This window comes from Drosophila sechellia, chromosome 2R, assembly GCF_004382195.2.
Source record: "Drosophila sechellia strain sech25 chromosome 2R, ASM438219v1, whole genome shotgun sequence".
Lineage (NCBI taxonomy): Eukaryota > Metazoa > Arthropoda > Insecta > Diptera > Drosophilidae > Drosophila > Drosophila sechellia.
Genome location: NC_045950.1, coordinates 1,077,925 through 1,101,327, shown reverse-complemented (window position 1 = coordinate 1,101,327; position 23,403 = coordinate 1,077,925). Strand labels below are relative to the sequence as shown.

General features: G+C 44.4%; 2 protein-coding genes and 1 long non-coding RNA gene across 6 annotated transcripts; all 3 read right to left on the bottom strand.

The window, feature by feature from the left end:
* Positions 1-4,031: 4,031 nt before the first annotated feature.
* On the bottom strand, positions 4,032-5,278 carry LOC116800610 (zinc finger BED domain-containing protein 1-like). Of its 2 annotated transcripts, XR_004361506.1 has the most exons (3): positions 5,066-5,080; positions 4,707-4,861; positions 4,033-4,639 (listed from the first exon to the last, which is right to left on the bottom strand). XR_004361506.1 is itself a non-coding variant. In XM_032716491.1 (2 exons), the coding sequence occupies exons 1-2, from the start codon at positions 4,908-4,910 to the stop codon at positions 4,217-4,219; spliced, it is 627 nt and encodes a 208-aa protein (XP_032572382.1). In that variant the 5' UTR covers positions 4,911-5,278; the 3' UTR covers positions 4,032-4,216. The 2 variants fall into 2 exon arrangements, 1 of the variants encoding a protein (XP_032572382.1); XM_032716491.1 differs by having other exon boundaries at positions 4,032-4,639; positions 4,707-5,278.
* A 3,076-nt stretch (positions 5,279-8,354) lies between these two features.
* LOC116800565 lies at positions 8,355-15,282 on the bottom strand. 3 transcript variants are annotated; one of them, XR_004361480.1, is made up of 3 exons: positions 14,875-15,282; positions 8,501-14,822; positions 8,355-8,448 (listed from the first exon to the last, which is right to left on the bottom strand). XR_004361480.1 is itself a non-coding variant. In XM_032716227.1 (2 exons), exon 2 carries the CDS (start codon positions 14,320-14,322, stop codon positions 9,190-9,192), a length of 5,133 nt encoding a protein of 1,710 aa, XP_032572118.1. In that variant the 5' UTR covers positions 14,323-14,822; positions 14,875-15,282; the 3' UTR covers positions 8,355-9,189. The 3 variants fall into 3 exon arrangements, 1 of the variants encoding a protein (XP_032572118.1); XR_004361481.1 differs by having other exon boundaries at positions 8,501-15,282; XM_032716227.1 differs by having other exon boundaries at positions 8,355-14,822.
* A 5,411-nt stretch (positions 15,283-20,693) lies between these two features.
* LOC116800606 lies at positions 20,694-21,137 on the bottom strand. The gene is made up of 3 exons (XR_004361504.1): positions 21,067-21,137; positions 20,844-21,007; positions 20,694-20,783 (listed from the first exon to the last, which is right to left on the bottom strand). It is a non-coding gene; the product is annotated as an uncharacterized LOC116800606 (long non-coding RNA).
* Positions 21,138-23,403: the final 2,266 nt, after the last annotated feature.

Genomic DNA, 23,403 nt, shown 5'->3' with positions numbered 1-23,403 from the left:
ATTCGGCTCCCGAATCGAAAAATAATGGAAAGGGCTCACCCAATTGAAAGAACAATCCACTTGGCTCACTCAATTTGCACACGTCAACTCGCTTTTCAATGTATTTGTTGTTGCCTTTGGGACATACAGACGCTACATGTCCCATTTCGTTGCATTTAAAACACTTTATGTTTGAACGATCTTTTAACATGTCCTTTTGTGTTTGATGTACCTACCTTTCGAGCATGGCATTTGGCGAATTTGTGGCCAACTTTCTCACAAAAGTGGCTCTTGATCTGCGACTGCATTCTTGACTTCTTTTTTCTGGGCCAGAATCATCTTGAAGGCGTAAGCTTGCAGCTGTTGCTGCAGCTCATTGCGCGTAGCCACACTAGTCGTAAGCACCCAAAGCAACAAATTATTATCGATTTGTGCCATGTAAGCCAATGCTACCGAAACCGCAATCTCTTCCAAATCCTTGGCCTTTCACTTAGACAGCAACAAGGTGACGATGCGACTTCCATACTGGGCAAAGCTCTCCAGGTTTTGGACGTCCGTTCAAAACGTTCATGAGGATGCCAGCCGACGTCTCAATCCCTACGAATCGCTGTATGATCAGTTCTTTAAACTGTGGCCACGTGATGCCAGCGAAGCATATCTGCGACAGCCATTGCGATGCACTGCCTTCTAACGCTTTGCTCAACGCTATTACGAGCGCACTGCCTACAAGCGCATTTTCTGCAAGGATTAAATCCACGGTGGTGGATGCAGATGTATCTGCTCCAGCGCTGTCAGCGCAGAATTTTGGCAGTGTGACGTGCAGGCACTTTTCATAAGACGTCGATGTTCTCGGTGCGTGCATGGTTCTTATTATTTCCATGAGGTTACGGTTTTGGGCCTCCAACGCTCTACCAGTCAAACTTCACTGAAGGGACCTTCTTACATGTCCCTTCTTCATCATATTCTCTAATGTCTTTACACTATGGCGTGCACTACATTGTCATCTCTCTCTAACACACTATTTATGACAACCCGATCGGACCTCAATCAGCTGCAGAGGCTGTTCGTGCTTCTGCCACAGCGCTCGACAGAATTTTAGCGCAATATTACAATTTCATCAGAATATGAAATCACAGAAGGAATTTCTGGAATGCGAAGCGTCGCGCTCCGACATATATTGGGATATTGATTATATACAATGAGTGAATGTGGATTGTGTGGTTTTTGCCACTCAGCATATTCTTATTTCTTTGGACAGTGCTCATTATATGAATACGTCACTTCCCTTTCCTTCAAAAGGTTTCTTATGCTTGAGGTGGCTTTATAGGGTATAATGTAGGCAACTGGAAGAAAATTTTTGCTTAAGAAATCCCTTCTGAGTTCCCTTAAGATGGTTTTGAGATGCTTTGCTGCTCGGTTCTACAAGATTCTGATTAGTTCTCTGCCTCTCTTGTTAGTACAATGCCATAACTTCTGGGGCATGTCTCAGGCTCAGACGGTGTAGAAGCAGGAGCGGCTCTATATATATTTTGCGTTAGAATGTCTACTGCGTTCTCGATGTCTTCCTTAGAGCTCAGAACCGTATTTGTTTGTCTGAAAACAAAAAATTCAGACCACCTCTGGCTGAAATGTCTTCTGCTAGTTCTCGATCCCTGGGTGTATTGTACGTATCATCCCATAGCCAATGTCGGGCGTTCCAGTCCCCACCAACTAGATACCCAAGTATGTATCTCCACAAGAGACAAGTATGTTACTGAAGTGCCTTTCTTCAATTATATTTGTTGGTGGACAGTATATTGCGCTAAATATCATGTCTCCCAGCCCAATGGAAACCTTAAATGAAGACATCTGAATAGAATAGTTCTCTTTTCAATACCTCTTAGTGGGAAATGACGAAGAGAGCTCCTCACCAGTGTTGCTGCTCCTCCCTTCCGTGAAAATGGTTTGACGTTTTGTATGCGGGATAAGCTATACCCATGTATCTTAACTGTGTCCTCTCTGTTGAGCCTGATCTCGTTTAGGAGAAGAATTTCAACGCAGTTGTTGTGTGCGAAGAACTCAACTTCTCTGGCTTTATCTGATTTGCCACATTCCAGATAAGAATCTTCAGAGGGTTTATTGCGATGGTAAAGCGTTACTATGGAGTTGGAGAGCCAATGTATCCCCAGCCCGGTGCTTCAGCATATTGGCCACTTCAAAAACCATATTTTCAAGCCATTAGAGTCGTTGACTATAGAGCTTCTTTTGTTGTTGTTGTTGCTTCTGTTGCTGCTGTAGTAGCCACGATAGGAATTGCTGCCGTTGATGTCAATTCATAAATTGTTTCTGCTGCTGTGCCAATATTGACTGAACGTCAAGCGGGTGTTGCTTTTTAAGATTAATTCCCTTTAATTGTACATTATGTATACGAGGCTGGGCTGTTGTATTTCCATTTCTTGCAATAGCTGCGTAGGACATGCTCCCAGTATGGGCTTTGGGAGTGCTAGCTATTGCATGCTGCTTAGTTGCATGCTGCTGTTTTGCTTGTTGTTGCTGGTTTGTTGTACTTTTATCCAACCTGTCTTGCTTAGGTTGTTGCTTCTTTATAGTGCCCATTGATCGTCGAAGATACTCCTGGTACCACTGGCAGCCTATGAACTTTCCGTCTGATTTCCTCCACAGGGCACTATGGTCCAGAATTCATTTTTTTTTTTGCATCAAGTTTAATTTTTTTGTCAATATATCGTCCTTTAGCAAATATTTTCTAAAAGAAAATTGATCATATAAATAAATCAAAAACAAAATTGACCGAAAGCTTCACTAAAGCTTTTTATGAGCTTTTAGGGGTTCAATGTTAAACATCTGACTTAAAAGCCAAGGTATGTTGTTTTTAACGTATGTAGTTAATATATGTGTAGTTGTACTGTTTTTGTGTTGTGTAACATCCAATTTATGTGTATTTTAACATAAAATTCTAAAGTGTCCCCTGTGTTACGCGGAGTATATCCAAAGACACTAGAATATCAAGATGCGTAACGGCCATACATTGGCAGCCACTTTTTTGGTGAAGGCCAAAATTGCTCTCTGTCCGCTCGCTTACGCTGGGAGCGTAAGAAATCTAAAAATAGAATTTGCTTGCTTGTGTGAGCATAAACAAAAGACGAGAACGTGTATATGTGTGCATACTTGTGCTAGAAGACGATTTTCGGGCCAAAATCAATTCTGATCGAAGAAACGAATTTACGTATTTGGTTTGTTGCTCATCAGCCCCCACCTCAAAACACACAACACACTCCTATCGCACCAATTTGGGTTTCGGGCACAGCTCTATTCTTAGACGTTGCACAAGTATTCGATAGAGTATGGCTGGATGGACTTTATGTTTAAAATAATCAAACTGCTGCCTCAAAACATACATAAGCTTCTAAAGTCTTACCTATATAAAAGAGTGTTCGCGGTCAGATGCAGTTCAAGCACTTCAAACGATTGTACTATAGAAGCCGGAGTGCCTCAAGGAAGTTTTCTGGGCCCAATTCTATACACCCTATACACGGCGGACACCCCAACAAACTACCATCTAACGATATCCACATTCGCTGATGACACTGCAATACTAAGTCGATCCAGATGCCCAGTGAAAGCTACAATGCAACTAGCACGTCATCTAACTTGTGTTGCAAGTTAGCGCATACGAGTAAACGAAGGAAAGTGCAAAAAGGTAACATTTACCCTAAACAAACAAAACTGCCCACCCTTGTTAATGAACCACACGCGCATCCCACAAGCCTATAACGTAACATACTTAGGTATTCATCTGGACAAGCGGTTCACCTGGCGGAAACACATAGAGGCCAAGACGACGCACCTCAGACTAAAAGCAAGGGATCTAGACTGGCTTATAAAAGTTCGCTCTCCCCTAAGCTTGAAGTACAAAGTCCTCTTATATAACTCCGTTTTAAAACCCATATGGACCTATGGCTCCGAACTATGGCCCAACGCATCGAAAAGCAACATCGACATAGTACATCGAGCACAGTCAGGATTCTGAGAATCATTACTGGAGCTCCATGGTATCTTCAGAATAGTGTTGGGTAATCCTAGTTCAATTTGAGGAATAAGTTCGTTCGTTCGTTTAAAATCAATGAACTAGGTCGTTCATTTAGTTCAATCGTTCATTTTTTAAACTTGCTTAAAGGTGCTTCAAAAAAAAAAAATGTTATGAATTTATTTCATACAATGCTGTCATTGAAAATTAATATTATTTATTCAATTGCATGCGAGCAATCATATGTGAGCTCATAACAGTTGCCTCACTCTCAATAAAATGAGCTGTAACAGCAATATAACTTTCATTTGCAAGAGAGGTCCAACAATCCGTTGTCAAACAAACTGCAGATGCCAGCTCCATTTTTTCTTTGACGCTACCAACAATTTCGTCCCGAAGCTTTGGAAGAAGCACGTTGGACAGCGTTTTTCGAGTGGGCATCTTGTATCCGGGGCAATTAGACACATCATCTATGAGCTGCTTGAAATCAGGCTCTTCTACAATTCGCAATGCATGATGACCTTTTGCAATCATACGAACTAGTTGCCTATCAATTTTCTCAGCTTTCCCGGCAGCCGGTGGTCGTTGAATGAACGAAGTTATTACTTGCTGTTGGGGTCCAATTATCTGAGGAGTCTATGTTAAAAGAAATCAAGAATTTAGTAAGCCTACTTAAATGAATAAATCAAAATATTATGTTTACATTTGCTTCCTGTCGGCTTTCATTGGTTTGGCGCTTTGTTTCCTCCAAAGCTGCTGGGTGCTTATTTTTAAGGTGACGCGATAAGTTTCCTTGCGATCCACCAGCCACACTAAGCACAGTTTTGCAGTATTTGCATTTAGCACTCTTCTCATCCACTGAATCAAAGAAATTCCAAACTTTGCTATGCTTTCGTTTTGAAGCCATAGATACGCACAAACTTGTAAGCCGTAGTTTTAAATGTATGCGAAAATTAATCAGCTTATTCGATAAGCGAACTTTCGAACTAAATGAACTAAGACCAACCTATCGAACTAAGTGAACTCAGACCGACCTATCGAACTAAGTGAACTCAGACCGACCTATCGAACTAAGTGAACTCAGACCGACCTATTGAACTAAGTGAACAACGAACGAACGATCAGGGTAAGAGATCAAAATGAACGACGTGAACTAAGTGAACTATATTGAACTAAGTGAACTAAATTGAACTATCGAACTATATTGAACTATAAAGGCAGACCTAGTTCGTTCGTTCAGTTTGGTGAATAGTTCAATTTAGTTCGTTCGTTCACGAACGACACAACACTACTTCAGAACGAGAATATACACATAGACTTTCAAATAAAACTTGTCATTGAGACAATAGCAGAGAAAAAAGTAAAATACAAGGAAAAACTAGCCTCACATCCAAATCCTCTTGCAACTTATTCGAATATGCAGCCAAAGCCGACTGCACCGGAACGACCAACCAGCCCAGCGTTAAATTTGTTAGGCCACACAGCACGAATCATTTCATAAAATAATATTTAGGTAGTTTAGAATAAGATTTGAAGACTTATTGTTAGTCTCTTAAGTAAAAGGGAAGATTCAATAAATAAGCAAAACATACAAAACAAAATATATGTGGGAAATGAACCAGATCAGCGAACTAAAATGATCGATATCACAGAGAGCAAGAGAGTAACGCGCAGTGGCAACGCTTATTAACGCAAAGAACAAAAAGAGGACTTCGAGTAGAATGGTGAACGAGAGCAGTCGCAAGTTTTTCAATCGCGCTATATACTTACGCAACTAGAGCCAAACAATTGTCATCAAACAATTAAATTATAATAAGCGAGAACGATTGTCATCAAACAATATAAAGTGTACTATAACCAATTGTCATTAAACAATAAAGTAACACATTATAATAGAAACTTGCTACAATTTTGGGGGCTCGTCCGAGAAGGCCCAAGTTGTGTATGCATAAGTGCGAATTTAATGAGTGCGAGCGAGACAGAACGTGACGCCGCATCGATTAAAAGGAAAACGACAACGACGCAAGCTGAAGCAATTAGAAGTCAATCGACGACGGCGAGCAAAAGGTGTTTGTGACGCAGTATCCATGTGAAGACTTTAGAAGACGGGGGCCAAAAGGTGTTGGAGATTCCGTATCTAGTGCTCGAAGAAAAACGGCAGCAGCCAAAAGGTGTTGGAGACGCTGTGTTAATTCAAAGTGCAACGGCGGTGACCAATAGTTGAAGGCCACGCCGTAGAAATTGCAAGCAGACAATTAAAGAAAGCGGCAGCAGCCAAAGGTGTTGCAGACGCTGTGTTTATTCAAAAGTGCAACGGCGGTGACCAATAGTTGAAGGCCGCGCCGTAGAAATTGCAAGCAGACAATTGAAGAAGAACGGAAAAACGACGGTTACGGGTAGCAGAAGAAGAAGAACGGTGAAGCAATCAGAACAACGACGGTCGCTTCAGTGGCAGAGGAAGCAGAAGCAGAATAACGGCGCAACGAAATACGCCGCCACATATACGAAGGTGGCAACAGCGACGAGAGAGGCGAAGCAACAGAGGCGAGGCAGTAGGAACGAAAGAGGCGAGGACAACGAAGAGGCGAAAACGACGAGGCAAGTTGTGTATCGTTTGCTGTTAACATAGATTTAACAGAGTTGGCTAAGTAGTTTTGAAAACTTTAAAGAGAGGGTATGTTAAGTAGTTTTGCAGCTTGACGCAAAGAAATCAACTGTAGATTTTATTTCGTATTGAGAATTTTGTACTGATAAATTTTATATCATTTAGAATGGATCGGGTTGAAATTCTTGCGCTGCGCGTTGATGACCTACGAAATAAGCTGTCTGAGTTAAATTTGCAGACAAGTGGTACTGAAAGCATGCTGCAGCAGCGGCTCCTTGTTCACTACAGATTAAACAATGAAGAACAAAACATTTCGGACGATGAGTCAGTAGCAACTGTACCAATGATGACAAATGAAAATAATAGGTCATGGTTTACTCTAAAAGATGTCGAAGGTAGTATTTCTGAATTCTCAGATACTATAGGTAGTGTTGATGTTGACCAGTGGATAAATGAGGTAGAAGAATTTGGGAGTACAGTTCAGTGGAACCAATTACAAATGTTTGTCTATGCGAAGCAGCTTTTACGAGGTGCTGCTAGATCGTTTGTAAAAAGTCAACAAAACATTCGAAGTTGGGAAATATTGAAAACTGTATTGCTAGATGAGTTCGAAGTTAAAGTGTCATCAGCAGAAATACATCGAAGATTAAATAGACGGCAAAAGAAAAAAGATGAGAGTTTACATGAATTCTTGTACGCACTGATGGAAATAGCTAAGCCAGCACAGCTTGAAGATGAGAGTATTATAGATTATTTCATTAGTGGCATTCAGGATTCCTCTGCAAACAAAGTAGTGCTGTATCAATCAAAAACATTAAAAGAGCTAAAACTTAGTTTGGATGTTTACAAAAAAGTTTGTAGTTCAAGCAAGTCATTAAACAAGCCTGGATCATTCGTTGATAAACAGAGTTCTGAGTCCAAGAAGATTAACAGTGACAACAAGACACGTAAATGTTTTAAGTGCGGTGATGATACCCATTTGCTAAAAGATTGTAGGAAGAAAGATTTTGTTTGTTTTAAGTGTAACCAACCAGGACATCGCGCATCAGAGTGTAAAATAGATGGAAAAGTTAAGCAGGATCAAAATACAAATGTTGTACAAGATAGGAAGAAAGAGTTAAAGCCATTAAGCATTTTCACTCCATCAGGTTTAGAGTTGAAAACTGTGCAGTATAAGTCAATGATGTATCAAGGATTAGTTGATACAGGTGCTGACCTTTGTCTTATACGCAGAAGTGTTTATACTAAGTTGGGCAGAAATAAGTTGACAGGCTTAGCGAAGTGTTTGACTGGCATAGGTGATAGCCAGGTGCTTACTTTCGGTAGCTTTGTAATTTCGGTTGAGGTAGATGGTATAGACATGCAAGTTGAATTTCACGTAGTTCCTGATGAGGATATGGGTTTTGGTTCGATTTTAGGAAGAACAATCTTGCACAGCGTGGATTTGAAAGTAACCAAAGGTGGCACAGAGTTTATAAGTCGAGTTGTAAACAAAAAAAAGGTTGAGAGTCAGAGAATCCAGCCATTGGACAAAGGATCATGTGCTGAGTTGTTTGTTGAATTCAAAAGTATGTGCATGTTGGGGGTGGAGCAGGCTGACATATTGGATGAGGTTGATTTATCACATTTGAGTAGTGTGCAAAAAGAAAAAGCTTTAAGTCTAATTGGAGATTATAAGCCAATTCGCAATTTTTCGACACCAGTGAAGATGTAAATACTGTTAACCGATGATTTACCAGTGTCGTCGTGCGTCACTTGGAGTTGCCTTAAACGGCTACCCCACACATTGGTTCCCGAAAGAAAGGGCAGACTAATCCGTGGTAGTAGAACACGTTTTATTCTGGAAGAATTCAATGTTTTACAATTGCAACTAACTTAACTTATTAGCTCACCGCAGTGTGTCCTCCAACTCTTACACGACAATGAAAAGCTAAATTTTCCCGGCAATTTACAATGGCGAAAAACAATGTGCCCAGACACATATGGGCTTACAAATCCTTCCACATTCGGACTTCTCAAAAATACTAACTAGCCTATCGATAACAATATTCGATCCGCGACATTCCCGACCCCGTGAAGAACCGCTTCACTCAAATCAAAAACTGCAAGTTTAGAGACGGGTCGCATCATTGTCCTAGATAGGCCGTTGTCGTTCACGCGCACCTTAGCGCGTCTGACGACTCCATCAGCTCCGCTGTAGATCTCCTCCACGATGCCCTTGCGCCACTCTCGTCGGGCCAAAGCAGGATCGCAGACGAAGACCACCCTGGTGGATGGGCTCCGTTCGGCGGCACCACTTCTCGCGGCGCACAAGCGTAGGCAGGTACTCCATGACCCACCTCCTCCAGAAACGGTCTCGTAGCAGGCGAGCAATCCTCCACTGCTTCCTCGTAGAACCCTCCTTGGGCAGCTCCGCATCCAATCCAGGCGTATCCGTCAGATTGGCTTGAGTAGATCGTTTGGCGTCAACGGCGCCTCCTGTTCCGTTCCACAGGCAAGTGGGTGAGCGGACGCGAGTTTACAATATTCTCCGCCTCAATCAGGAAACTCTCCAATACATGGTCCCTCGGCGCAACTTCCTTCAGGGTATGACGCAGTACTCTCTTGACGCACTGCACCAGGCGCTCCTAAACTCCGCCCTCAGACGGGTTCGCTGGACAATTAAAAACCCATTCAATGCTTCTGCTTGACAACTCACTCTGAAGCTTCTCCATCTCGTCCATCTCTCGTCACCAAAGCGCCTGGCTTCCCTGTCAGCTCCCACGAAGTTCTTGCCGTTATCGCTGCGCAGTCTATATACTGGCCCTCTATGGCAGACGAAGTTCCTGATCGCAATTATGCAGGAATCCGTCGAGAGGTCATGCGCCAGCTCCAGGTGAATCGCCCTTGTCGTCAAACACGTAAACAAGGCGACCCAACGCTTCTCCTTGTGACGGGACACAGTCACCAGCAGTGGCCCAAAGTAGTCCAGTCCTGTGTATTTGAATGGCCATCCACTCGCATCCAGTCTGTCTTCCGGATGGGGTCCCATTATCGGCGGCATCGGCCGCGCTCGCTGCAACTTGCACTCGCACAATGAGATGACTCTCCGCATCACACGCCTCATCTTTGTGACCCAGAACTTTGTCCGGATCTCCGCAATCGTAGCCCCATCCACATTTTGATGCTTCATCCTGGCGTGGAAGTCTCTCACAATCAGCTCTGTCATACTGTGCCTGTGTGGCAGTAATACGGGCCTCCTCGCACTGTACGGCATGCACAGTGCGGCATCAATTCTGCCGTAAGCTCGCAGAATCCCATCCTCGTCTAGGTAGGGCACCAACTCTCGAATGTCGCTTGATCTACCGACATCCTGTCCGGTTTCCGCCGACCTCATCTTGTCGGGGAACGACTCCAATTGTGCCTGTCTGACCAACAGGTTCTCCGCGGCCTTACATTCTGCTGCAGTAAGGCCGTATTCCTCGAGCTCGTTTCGCTGTTTGCGGCACCAGCGCGCAAACTGTAGGACCCAGGCTGCGGTCCTCAGCAGGCGACTGAAGCTCGAGAATCTCTGAAACGGAATAACAAAATCGTCTGCCGCAACTAATGCAAACTCACTGGGCATCTCTTCTTCATCAGGGGCATCTGGAACACGCTCAGTTCCTTCCTCAGGCCCCGGCCAGCTGGCTGCTGGCTGCCTCAAAAATGCAGGTCCTCTTAGCCACCTTGATTCCTGGCTAAGGTCGACTCCTTTCTGCGACCGCGTCGCATCATCAGCCGCATTGTCGGCTGTAGGCACCCATCTCCATTGGGAATTCTTCGACGACTCCAAAATCTCCGCCACTCGGTTGCCAACAAACTGCTTATACCGGGGGTGGGTGTTGCCGATCCATCTCAGCACCGTCTTAGAGTCCGTCCATAACACCAGGTCCGTGATGACCACACTGTGCTCCTCCTTGACAGTGTTCATCAGCCTGGTTCCAAGAACTGCTGCCTGTAGCTCCAGCCGTGGGATCGTCATCGTTCTCATTGGGGCACACTTCGTCTTTGCACTCACGAAGCTCACCTGCACGTCGTCGTCCTCATATGTGACCCTCCAATAGGCCACCGCCGCGAATGCTGCCTGACTAGCATGCACGAAGACGTGCAACTCTACGGCCCGGACTGCTCCACGCCCAAAATAATGGCGCGTACATCGGAACTGTCCCACGGCGTCCATCTCTTTGCGCCAATTCGCAAAGGCTTTGCTTAACTCCTCCGGTAGTGGTTCGTCCCACTGGATCTTCTGCCTCCAAATCTCTTGCAGCAGCAGCTTCGCTGTAACCATGAGGCAGCACAGGAATCCCAGGGGATCAAACGTTGACATCACCAGGCTTAAATATTCCCTCTTCGTAGGGACTCCATCTCTACTCAGGACGCTGCTTGGCACTCGATGATACTCCACGTTGAATCTGAAGTCATCTGTTGCTACTTGCCAACGCATTCCGAGGATCTTCTCTTCAGCCTCACCCCATCCGACGCTCTTGACTTGACCAGGTCCTAAAGCCGTCTCCACGGTGGGTGAGCTGGATGAAAACTGGCATAATTCAAATCCAGCATCCTTGTGTATCTCCTTCACTCGGGTAGATACGCTGATAGCCTCGCTCTCTGTAGCGAAACTGTCCACATAGTCATCGACATAATGGTAGTCGGTGATGGCCTTGACCGCTCTCGGATCCGAATCCCGAAACTTCAGGGCATTCATAGTCTTCACGTAATGCGCAGCGCTCGGCGAGCAGGCTGCTCCAAACGTCATTACGTTCATCTCATAGACATCCGGATCTCTCTCGTCGTCGCCATCTCTCCAGAGGAATCGTTGGGAACATCTATCCTCGGGTCGGATCAGCACTTGGTGGAACATCTCCTTGATGTCACCGCAGACTCCGACGGCTCCCTCTCTGAAATGAAAGAGCACAGCTGGCAAAGGCTTATAGTGCTGAGGCCCTTTGTCCAGCTCCGAGTTTAGCGAGGTTCCTCCAACTTTGGCTGCAGCATCAAACACAAGCCGTACCTTGCCGGGCTTTTTTGGGTTTTCGACACCAAAATGTGGCAAATACCATAGGCGATCGCTCCTTACCGCGACCTCCTCCGGCTGCAGCCTCCTCGCGTATCCTTTAGACACGTAATCCTTTATAATCCGATCGTATTCCTGCGCCAACGTCTTGTTGCGCTTCATCTTCTTCTCGACGTTGACCAGCCTCCTGTACGCCATCTCATAGCTCGGTGGCAGCACAACGTGATCGTCCTTCCAGAGTAATCCCGTCTGGTAGCGACGCCCCACTTTCACCGTGGTGTCTTCGAGTATCCTTTGGGCCCGAACATCGTCGCTGGCTGCGACCGGCGGCGCGGTCTTCACTCCAAAGTTCACCATGTCGAAATAGTCCTCCACCATCTTCTCCATCGCTTCATCCACTGACACGGCAAGTAGGCAGGACCTCGGTGACGGCGTGGTCGGTTGCCCACTTACAGGCCCAAACACAACCCAGCCCAGCTCGGTTGCGGCCGCATACAGTCCCTCTCGAGCGAACCGCCTCGTCCTAAGTGGCAACCCCAGATGTCCGTGATCCAGGCCGATGAGCAGCTTCGGCACCACGTTGCTGTAAGGCTTCATCGGCAGACGCGCATCCCTGTGCACGCCCTGGACATCTCGTTGGCTCAATGTCTGCATCGGCAAACTCAAACTCGAAACGGCATAAACGTTTCTCAATACATGGCGAGTGGGCTTTCCAACTCCACTTATCTTCAGACACACCACGTTGGTAGGCTCTCTGGTTGCCTTACCTCCAAACCATTGGATATTTAGCTGCCGACGCTCTCCTTGCACTCCAAGATCCCTTCGTAGTTCGTCATCGATCATCGTGACGGAGGATCCCTCATCTAGGAGCGCATACGTATCCACCTTTCGCCCCGCTCCGTACAGCGTAACCGGCAGTATACGGAACAGTAGATGGCCTCCTTCGTCAACGCAGCTCAAATTCCTCTGCATGGGCGCTCCCGCTTCACGCGGAGCTCCTCTCTCCAGGCTGTTGCTGGGAACGGCTGGCTGCCGGTTCCTCTCCTGGTCCCTTTGACCGTCTCGTAGCGAAGGCCTCCAGGCCGGGCTGCGTCTGGAAATTGCTGGCTGCTGGTTCCCTTCGTGGCGTCTGAAGCCACCCCGCTGCAGCGGCCTTCGCTCCTCGTCCGCACCATGTAGCAGACGGTGATGCTTCCTTCGGCATCCATTAATCTGGCACTCACCTTGTGTATAGCAGGATCTAGCCGTGTGTCCGTTTGGCAGGCAATTGAAGCAGAGCCGATGCCTCTTCACATTGTTCCACCTTACCTGTGGCGAAGCTCCAATAAATTTTCTGCAATTCAATATTCCATGCTGTCCTCCACAGATGGGACAACCTCCATGCCGATCTTCCTGTTGATCGCATTCATTATGGTCGACGCTTGCATGTAGAAGTCGACGCCTCGGCTCCTTTCCCTCGACGTCCAAAACCGTGCACACCACGTTCGCGTACTCCTGTAACCACGCGCTGAAGTGGACTACAGTGGGAAAGGGCGCAATCGTTGCAGCATGCCTGGCCCAGTCCACTCGCTTGCTCGTTGGCAGCTTGGCCACAAGCTCCTCCATGAGGGTTGGGTTCCCCAGGTGTTGATCCGCCTTCGCTGACTGCAAGAAGGCCGCGAGGTTACTCACTCGGGTTGCGAAGGGAATGATCTTCGCCAAATTGTGCTCCGAAATTGGCTGCACCTCTCGCACGTTGTTGAGCTGGCTGCGTATAAGCTGCTCCGGTCGGCCGAACCTAAAGCGCAGCTGCTCCATCACGGCGCTGACATTCCCTGGGTGAATCAATGGCGCCTTCACTGCCTCGCGCGCTTCGTCCTTCAGCGCCTTCAACAACCTCTGGTTGTTCTCCAGGTCCGTGCAGTTGTACGCTCGGGTCGTCTCCACGAACGCACAGCTGAAGATCGGCCACTCCTCGGGCTGCCCTCCAAATATAGGAAAGTCCGGAAGCTTCCATGGCCCATATGCTCCCTGGATTCCACTCGGCGTCGTCGCGGCGTAGGATCCGACAAGTGGCGATGCTGTTGCCGCATTGTGGATGCTCACGCCCGGTAGCACGAGTCCATGCGCTGGCTGCGCAGTGCCTGTTGCACACAGTGGCTCCACAAAATAGTTGCTAGTCGTTAGCAATGGCGGTCCACTCGAAGATGGCGGCAGCGTGCAGGCCGCACCGCTCGCACCGTCACCGTTGTATGGCACCGACCCGACCCCGTTATGTAAGGTCTCTCCGTTAGATGTGGGTATTGGCTGGCCGCTCCAAAATGGCGGCCGCCCCGACGCTCCACTGTTGGCGCCAACTGCGCTTGGGCCAACTGCGATCGGCGCGCAATTGGCGGTGCTCACACTTTCCAGGGATCTAGCCTTCTCCAGCTCCCTCTCCAACGCTACAATCCTCTCCATGAGTTCCAACACGAGGGGCTGGTTCACCTCCGGTACTGAACTCGCAACTGTGACAGCAGTACTTCTAGGTTGGGAAGCTACTGTAGTACTCACCGTAGTGGCCGGGCAAGGAATCGACGCCGCCGTGATGTTCGCCCGCGTCCGAGTTCCTGCTCCATTACTGGCTGGCTGCTGACTCACTGTTGTTATAGGGGTGGCTTCCCCTCCGTTCAGCCGGGCACTCCTCCTGGGGGAATGCTGCATCTTCCCCAGCTCCAAAATGGCGGCGCCTCTGCGCGTCCAAAATGGCGTCTCTGACGCTCGTGCCGCTGGCTGCGGCCACGGATGCTTGGCCCTCCTTGCGCCTTCTGACCGCTGGCTGCGGTCTCCACAAATGACGCTTCTTGCGTCTCCTTGTCGCTGGCTGCGACTCGTTCGTACCGGCGTTCGACGCTGGCTGCGTCCCTCTATGTCGCTGACTGCGACGCCACTGTCGCTGGCTGCGACTTCTCTGCCGGTACGTAGCGCTGGCTGCGCTCACACAAATCCTGGCTGGCCGTCTAAACCGTCACTCCAGCTCCGGCAACCCTCTAGCTGGCCGTCTAAACCGTCATTCCAGCGCAAGTTGCCCCTGCAGTCGCCCTAGGACTGCGAATAAAAGATTGTCGTCGTGCGTCACTTGGAGTTGCCTTAAACGGCTACCCCACACATTGGTTCCCGAAAGAAAGGGCAGACTAATCCGTGGTAGTAGAACACGTTTTATTCTGGAAGAATTCAATGTTTTACAATTGCAACTAACTTAACTTATTAGCTCACCGCAGTGTGTCCTCCAACTCTTACACGACAATGAAAAGCTAAATTTTCCCGGCAATTTACAATGGCGAAAAACAATGTGCCCAGACACATATGGGCTTACAAATCCTTCCACATTCGGACTTCTCAAAAATACTAACTATCGATAACAATATTCGATCCGCGACAACCAGTATTCCAACAACCAAGACGTTTGGCACAGTGTGAACAAAAGATTGTGGATGATCAAGTTCAGGAATGCTTGCGAGACAAGATTATAAAGCCGAGTGTGTCAGAATACGCATCACCAGTGGTGCTTGTTTCGAAAAAGAATGGGAAAAAACGATTGTGTTGTGACTATCGGAAATTAAATGAAAAGATAATTCGTGATCACTTTCGTTGACGTTGTTATCGAAAAACTTCAGAGTGCTTTGGTGTATACGACTTTGGATTTAACTAACGGCTTCTTTCATGTGCCCGTTGAGTTGGAATCCCAGAAATATACCTCCTTTGTAACACAAAAGGGACAGTACGAATTTCTGTATGTGCCCTTTGGCACATACCTGCAGTTTTTACTCGATTCATAATGGCAGTCTTAAGGGAACTAATCAACAGTGGAGATGTAGTAGTATACATGGACGATGTGATTGTGCCCAGTAAAAATATGTGTGAAGGATTGGTAAAGCTGGAGAAGGTGTTGAGTGTTGCCAGTGAAAATGGATTAAAAATAAATTGGTCGAAATTTCAGGTGTGCAAAAGAAAGTTAACTTTTTGGGGTATATAGTTGAGGGTGGTACTATTAAGCCTTCTGGAGAGAAGACAAGTGCTGTCGTTAATTTTCCGTTGCCAAATGATAAAAAAGGTGTTCAAAGATTCTTAGGATTGACGTCGTATTTTCGTAGATTTGTCAAAGATTTTGCAGTGACTGCTAAGTTTTTGTTGGACCTGTTAAGGCAAAATACTAAGTTTAAATTTGATGTGCTGCAGAAGGTAGCGTTTGAACAGTTGAAAGTAGCCTTAACTTCTAATCCCGTATTGAAATTGTACAATCCCAAATTAGAAACGGAAATCCATACAGACGCTTCAAAATATGGTTTTGGTGGTGTATTATTACAAAAAGACCCAGAAGATTGTTTGTTTCATCCGGTTCAATACATGAGTCGTAAGACTAACCAATGCGAAGAAAAGTATCATTCTTATGAGCTTGAGGTTCTTGCAGTTATCGGTGCATTAATGAAGTGGCGTGTGTATGTGTTGGGTTTGAAAATTAAGATTGTGACTGACTGCAACGCGTTCACTATGACGATGAAGAAGAAGGACGTTCCTTTGAGGGTAGCTAGGTGGGCATTATGCCTTCAAGACTTTGATTATCAAATAGAACATCACTCAGGGACGAGAATGAGACATGTTGATGCGATGAGTAGAGTATCGTGTTTTATGCTGAGCGATACTGTTGTACATCGCTTGAAACAAGCACAATTACTCGATGAATGGACGAAAGTAGTGAGAAGCCTTGTAGAAAATAAAGGGTATGATGATTTTTATATAGAAAATCAAATACTTTTTAAAGATCCTAATCGCGAGCTTATTGTTGTACCGTCGCGATGGAAAATGAAATAATTACGATTGCTCATAAGCAAGGACATTTTGCTGCGAAGAAAACGGAAGATTTAGTTGAGAAGTCTTACTTCATACCAAAATTTAAAGAAAAGGTTGTTCGTGTTGTGGACAGTTGTGTGGAGTGTATTATATTTATTTCGAAAGTTGGGAAGAAAGAAGGTTTCTTGACCCCGATTGAAAAGGGAGATAGACCGTTGATGACGTATCACATTGACCATGTTGGGCCAATGGAGATGACGAGCAAGCGCTACAACCACATTTTAGCTATAGTTGACGGTTTTTCTAAATTTGTATGGTTGTATCCCACCCGTAGCACAGGAGCAGAGGAAGTTGTAAGTTGTCTAGAGCGTCAGGCTACTAATTTTGGAAATCCTTTACGGATTATCTCTGATAGGGGAACTGCGTTCACTGCAGAGGCATTTAAGTTGTATTGTGAGGAGCAGAAAATTCAGCATCTAGTGATTACAACAGGTGTACCACGTGGAAATGGTCAGGTTGAGAGAATGCATAAGACAGTAGTAGTAGAAGTTAAGTCATGAAAGTGCAGGAGACTGGTATAAGCATGTCAGTAAAGTGCAGCAAATAATCAATAGTACACCGCCTAGAAGCACTTTAGTGTCGCCTTTTAAAATCTTGACTGGCACTGAAATGCGTCTTCCGAATGATCTAGAGCTTAATTTGTTAATAAAGAAATCCTTAGTGATGGATTTGGTTGAGGAGAGAGAGCTGGTGCGCGCAAGAGCTTCCGAAAACATAAAACAGTTGCAGACAGAAAAAAAAAGGGTTTTCGATTTAAAACGCAAAGGTGAAATAATTTATAAGATAGATGATTTAGTAGCTATTAAGCGTACTCAGTACGGAACTGGGTTAAAGTTGAAAGGAAAATTTCTAGGACCTTACAAAATTGTTAAGGTAAACAAGCACGGAAGGTATGACGTAGAAAAACTTGGAGACGGCTATGGACCTTTTAAGACATCGACAGTCGCAGAATATATGAAGCCGTGGGGAAATTCATTCGGGTCGAATGATGTATCAGGAGGGCCGATTATGGGAAATGAACCAGATCAGCGAACTAAAATGATCGATAACACAGAGAGCAAGAGAGTAACGCGCAGTGGCAACGCTTATTAACGGAAAGAACAAAAAGAGGACTTCGAGTAGAATGGTGAACGAGGGCAGTCGCAAGTTTTTCAATCGCGCTATATACTTACGCAACTAGAGCCAAACAATTGTCATCAAACAATTAAATTATAATAAGCGAGAACGATTGTCATCAAACAATATAAAGTGTACTATAACCAATTGTCATTAAACAATAAAGTAACACATTATAATAGAAACTTGCTACATATATTTCTTCGTTTTATTGTTTGTCTTGCCAATTTTTATCTATACTATACTAAAAATACTGTGGCTACGCCCCTCCTTTCACCCACAACCGCTCAAAACGGTCTTAAACACTGTTAACCAATTTTTAATTTTTTTCTCATTTTATTACCCAATATCTATCGATATACCAGAATAATTATGAAACTTCACGTTTGCATTCACACTACCTGAGTAACGGATATCCGATAGTCGAGAAGCTCGACAATAGTATATTTAATTACAAGTTTAGCAATTTTAATGTGGCCCAAGGTTCCGTTTAATGTGGGTGATTTTAAACTGTAATGACTTTAATAAAATGTGTAGTTCAATATGTTACGCTTGAGATCTTGGCACCTAATGCTTGATTGATCTCTTTTCCCTTTATTCTCTCACGCTTTCTTGTGGCGTTATTAGAACCATCGACCACTCGGCGCCTCTCGGGCTATTAGCTCTTATGGGTTGTTTCCGATTCCTACATTCGGCCCTCTTGACTGGTTCATACCAAGCTCCTTCATGAACTGAGCTACAGTGGATGTTTTTTAAGGACCTTCACCATCTCCCACTTTTTCAACATTATACCTGTCATGCTTGTGAACCTTTACTATCTTGTAAGCAACGAAAAAAATTTTTTTTTTTTTTGTCTTTTAACTTCAGACCAACTCCATACTGAGTACGTCCGATTGCAACTAGATTGTTGACCTTGTACTGCTTTTCGCCCATTCTTCTCTGAAAAGTTCGCCTGTTTTCTAAGCAATTAAGAACCTCCTCCATCCCAGTACTTCGTGTCAGATACAACCAAACGTACTTCAAAAATGCATATACGATGACTAGATTGTGATTATAATTCTTTTTGGTGACCTCCATTGGCCCTACGTGATCTATAAGAGATATCCCTCCTGTCTACCTGCTTTTGAGTTACTAGAATACACTCAACAAAACTTCCAACAACATTCAGCACCATATCTTTCAGCTTTGAATTGAAATAAGATTTCTCATGTGTCTTCTTCGCCGAAAAATGGCCTTGCCCATAAGCAATCTGAAATCATAGTTTCCATTTTATATGGAATGACGATTAAATCTCTGCCTGGATCCTTAAACACTATCTAATTTATTATGTAGTAATCCTCATGTCCCTTTGTTTACAAATATACTTCTGACTACCTTTCTCCAATCATCTGCCAACTGAGCCTCTTTTACCTTATGAATGCCGCAAAAAAAAAACATTCCCCTCGACTGATAGCGTCTACATGCCTCATCTTTGTTTGTGGTCGATGCTCGATTTCGAAGTCTCAGTCTTGTAAAAACATCGACCACCTAGCTTCAAACATCCTAGCTTGCAAACATGACAAAATGTGTGTTGATTTTAAACTTTGTCTCCAGGACATACACAAGCCATTTTGTCAGTACTGCAATGACTGCTAGAATTTTCAGTTCGTGTGAGTGATATTTCTCCTTATACGGCTTCTTTTTTTAACTAATGTACATGACGCGATGTGAGTTACTGTCGCGTATATCGTTTTGCAACAGGACTGCACCGAACCCAAACTTATACGTGTCCGTATGTCCGTAGGCAACTTCGGATCATACAGCTTCAAAACTGTTTGAATTCAACCTTCTGCAACTATCTAAATTCAAATTTCACGTCTTATAAGTCTGACAAAGGTCTAAAGACCGCATTTCCCTCAACGAATTTTCGAAATGATGATGTTCCGAAGGTACGGGAAAACTTGCTACATCTTGCGTTTTTTCATTGCTGGGCGTGACATAATCGTTTTCAATGATGTACCGGAGAAAATCGACTCTCCCTTTTTCTGTAAGAAAGGACACTTGGACAGTAAATTCGGAACCCATTCTGTTGAGGCACCACCAGCACTCTTTTTGGAATTAAAAAACTTCGTATTTTCCTGTCTGCGTAACAAATTTGGTATATTTTTGGAGTTAGCTTCTACCGATTAACGTTTCTTTTCAGCTGTACTCTTCTGTCAACACTTTTCAACAATTTGCTTCAAATGTGGAAAATGCGACAACTCTACGTCAAGCTTGCCTGCTAATTGCTCTACAGATATCATGCACAAGCTCTGAAATTCGTTCAGCAACTCCAAGCTTGAACTTCGGTTCTGCTCTCCATCTTGGACTTGCTTTTTGAGCATTGTTACTACCTGCCTGTTATTCTATGTGGTCCTTTAAACTTAGGGTTTAATTTTTTAGATACGCCTTTATCAAATTCAAATTCAAAATTCTTGATCTTGATCTTCTTTTTTTATTTATAGGGGATCTTTTCTTTTAGTCTGTTCGTAACTAGTTGTATTCTTGTAAATTATTGATGTTTAATTTTGTTTTTTTTTTTAGTTGTTCTCTTATTTTCTTCACTCTTCTTATTTATCTCTTCAAATCTTTTTTTTTAATCTATCTATCCAAACAGAACATGACTTGGATGTTGGTTAATTGATCTTTGCAGTGTATTATTAAGCGTAAGTCGCCCTTTCTAAAACAGTGGTCAAATGCTGCTATAATAAGGCCCATACAGCTCACAAATAGTGATGGTGGAAAATAACAATGGACAATGGAGGTTGTGTGTGGATTTCCGGCAGATAAACGAAAGGTCCTTGAAGGACGCTTTCCCGATGCCGATGGTAAACTACATCCTGGACCACTTAAGGGAGGCAAAGTACATAAAGTACATAAGACTTGAAGGACGGATACTGGAAGATTCCGTTGGAAGCAGGGAGCCGGCAGTATACGGCATTTACGGTGCCAGTAAAGGGCCTGTTTCAATGGAAAGTGATGCCATTTGGACTGCACTCGGAGTCGGCAACGTTTTAACGAGCATTGCACCAAGTTATAGGGCCCGAAGTGATGCCGCACGCCTTCGCATATCAGGACGATCGGGCGGACGCTGCAGGAGCACATGCGCAACTTAAAAGAAGGAGGCTACGGGCGGCGAACTGAAAGTTATTGCGGATAAGTGCAAGTTCTATGGGAAGGAGCTACAATACTTGGCTAACCGCGTGACAGATCAAGGTATTGAGACGGATCCGGAGAAGGTAGCGGCAATAGCGCAGCTGAAGTCTCCAAGATGCATTCGAGGTCGTCAAATCCAGGCTGGTCGCCGACCCAATCCTGGCATGCCCCGACTTCACAACGCTGAAGGCAGCATAGAGGAACTACTCTGCAACGGAAAAATAATGCTTAGCAATAGTATGGGCCGTCAGGACATTGAGACCGTACCTGAAGGGCTACCACTTCAAGGTGATAACGGACCACATGGCTCTGAAATGGATGAATAGCATCGAGAGCCCGTCCGGCAGAATCGCAAGGTGGGCGATGGAGCTGAAACAGTACAATTTCAAAATTTCGTATAGGAAGGCCCAGCTTTCGAGACAACAACTGCAGGACGAACCGCAGAGTGAGTTTGTAGAGGCGACTGAAGCAGTATGTCATAAAAATCCCGATGAATAATCGATAGGGGGTTGGCGGTCAGCTGTGACACACCAATGTAAGGTCATACTAGATGCAGTAAGAAGTAGCTAGAATTTACCAGACTGGATGCAACCCTTATAAGCCGCACCCGATAAGTTTGGGATAATTCGGTTATCGGGAAAAAAGTGTGGTTCAGCTGATCGTGATTTCCGCCGATGGCCTACGCCTCGGCTAATGTTTCCGGCTTGCTTTCTTTTCAATTAGAACAGTCGACGAGTCAAGTTGCGAAAGTGCGTGTTGAAAAGTTGTAACTTGCGGGCAACGTGTTTTCTTGTCGCGGGAAATATTGGAGTACTGCGTTTCTTCGACAATAGTGGTGCGACACACGCCGACGTGTGTTTCCCCGTCGTTTGGCGCAGCCATCTCACTGCCGCTTTGTCGCCAGACCCTAGTTTCGACTGGGTCAATCACAGGTTAGTAAGCTTCAGAAAACGGTGAACTGTGGCTTGATGCGGGAAATATAATCACAGCTGAAATTGAAGGCAGGAGGGTCTTCGCTTGGCATCTTTTATGGATCCGCATAACTGCCCTGGTTCCACAGTTCTACGGGGCCGCCATCGGCGGGCAGAAGGAGAGACGATAACTACGCCAGGCCGTGAAGTGGAGCGCCTTCCCAGCGAGGAGGAGCGAAGGACCAGCCGCAGTAGCAGGACCGCAACCGCCCTAAACCGGGACCCTAGGAGGATTGTTTAAATAAATGGCCAAAAGGCAACAAATTCGAAAGTGAGGTTAAAATAGGCGAAAAATTTAGCGGGATTTATCCCAGAATATACAGTGCCCAAATGGAAGTTACATTTATAGCGCGATTGATAGTCCAAAATGGACATAAAGAAAATTAAAAACTATAGTGAGTTTATGTTGATCTAAATTCTGAATTTATGCGGGAAAACGCTAAATATCTGAGCTAACCTGTACTTGGATGTATTAATTCCCGAACCGCCATCTTGAGCGTAGAGAGAGAAAGATGTTAAATTTTATATTTTTGTAATTTAAGTTTAACAATAAGCTATAAGAATATGTACTCGAGTAGGAGACTCAGTCATGCCGTTTGGTAATTTTTCGCTAAATATCTGAGCTAACCTGTACTTGGATGTATTAATTCCCGAACCGCCATCTTGAGCGTAGAGAGAGAAAGATGTTAAATTTTATATTTTTGTAATTTAAGTTTAACAATAAGCTATAAGAATATGTACTCGAGTAGGAGACTCAGTCATGCCGTTTGGTAATTTTTCTGCATTTGAATTGAATTCCCGTTCGTACTTAAAATTTTTATATAGTAGGTAAGCTAACCTAAGCTAGTCATTTCTTTAGAAGAGTTCATTTTCTGAGAGTGCTCCTTTGAATTTTCGAGTAAGAATTCATGAGAGTTAGTTCGCAGTCGTGTGATCCAAAATTATACCTTCTCGTAGTGGTTGCGGAAAATGCCACCCTTTCGTTTCTGCTCATCTGCGCCGGGAGATCGATCTTTCGCCGAGGAGTGAAAAGTTCAGTGCGTTTCATTTATAAAACTTTACTTTCTTATTGGAAATATTCGGTAGTACACCGATAAAATTTTACTGGAGGTCATCATTTTTTTATGGCATGCCAAGTATCATATATTTTATACACACTGCTAATAAACAATAAATACTAATGGAGTGGCGAGAGCGGCCGTTTGAAATATAAAGAAAAAAAAAGAAAGGAGAAAATCTAACCGAATTTACTCGCGGCTCACTCTCAAACAAAATTAATTTTTTTTCGCGTTAAGGATTCTTTATAACGATAAAACCCAAAAAACATAATAATTATTGGAACAAGATTATAGAGAGAACTCTAAAAATTATGGAAGATTTAAATGAATGCTTGGTTCCTTCCCTTAAATATATTTAGCCGGTAATAACTCTAACTCTTTAATTGTAACGGTCTCGAATATTGACTTAAACCTTCTTTTTCTGATCTCGCAACTAAGAAAAACATTGCTTTAGATTCTTTTGAGTTTGTAGTTTGTATTTTCATATGTACTTGTTTCCTTTAGTATGTACTTTTCTTTTATATATAAATATTGTTATTAATTATTAAGAACGATTAATATTGAAAATATGAATT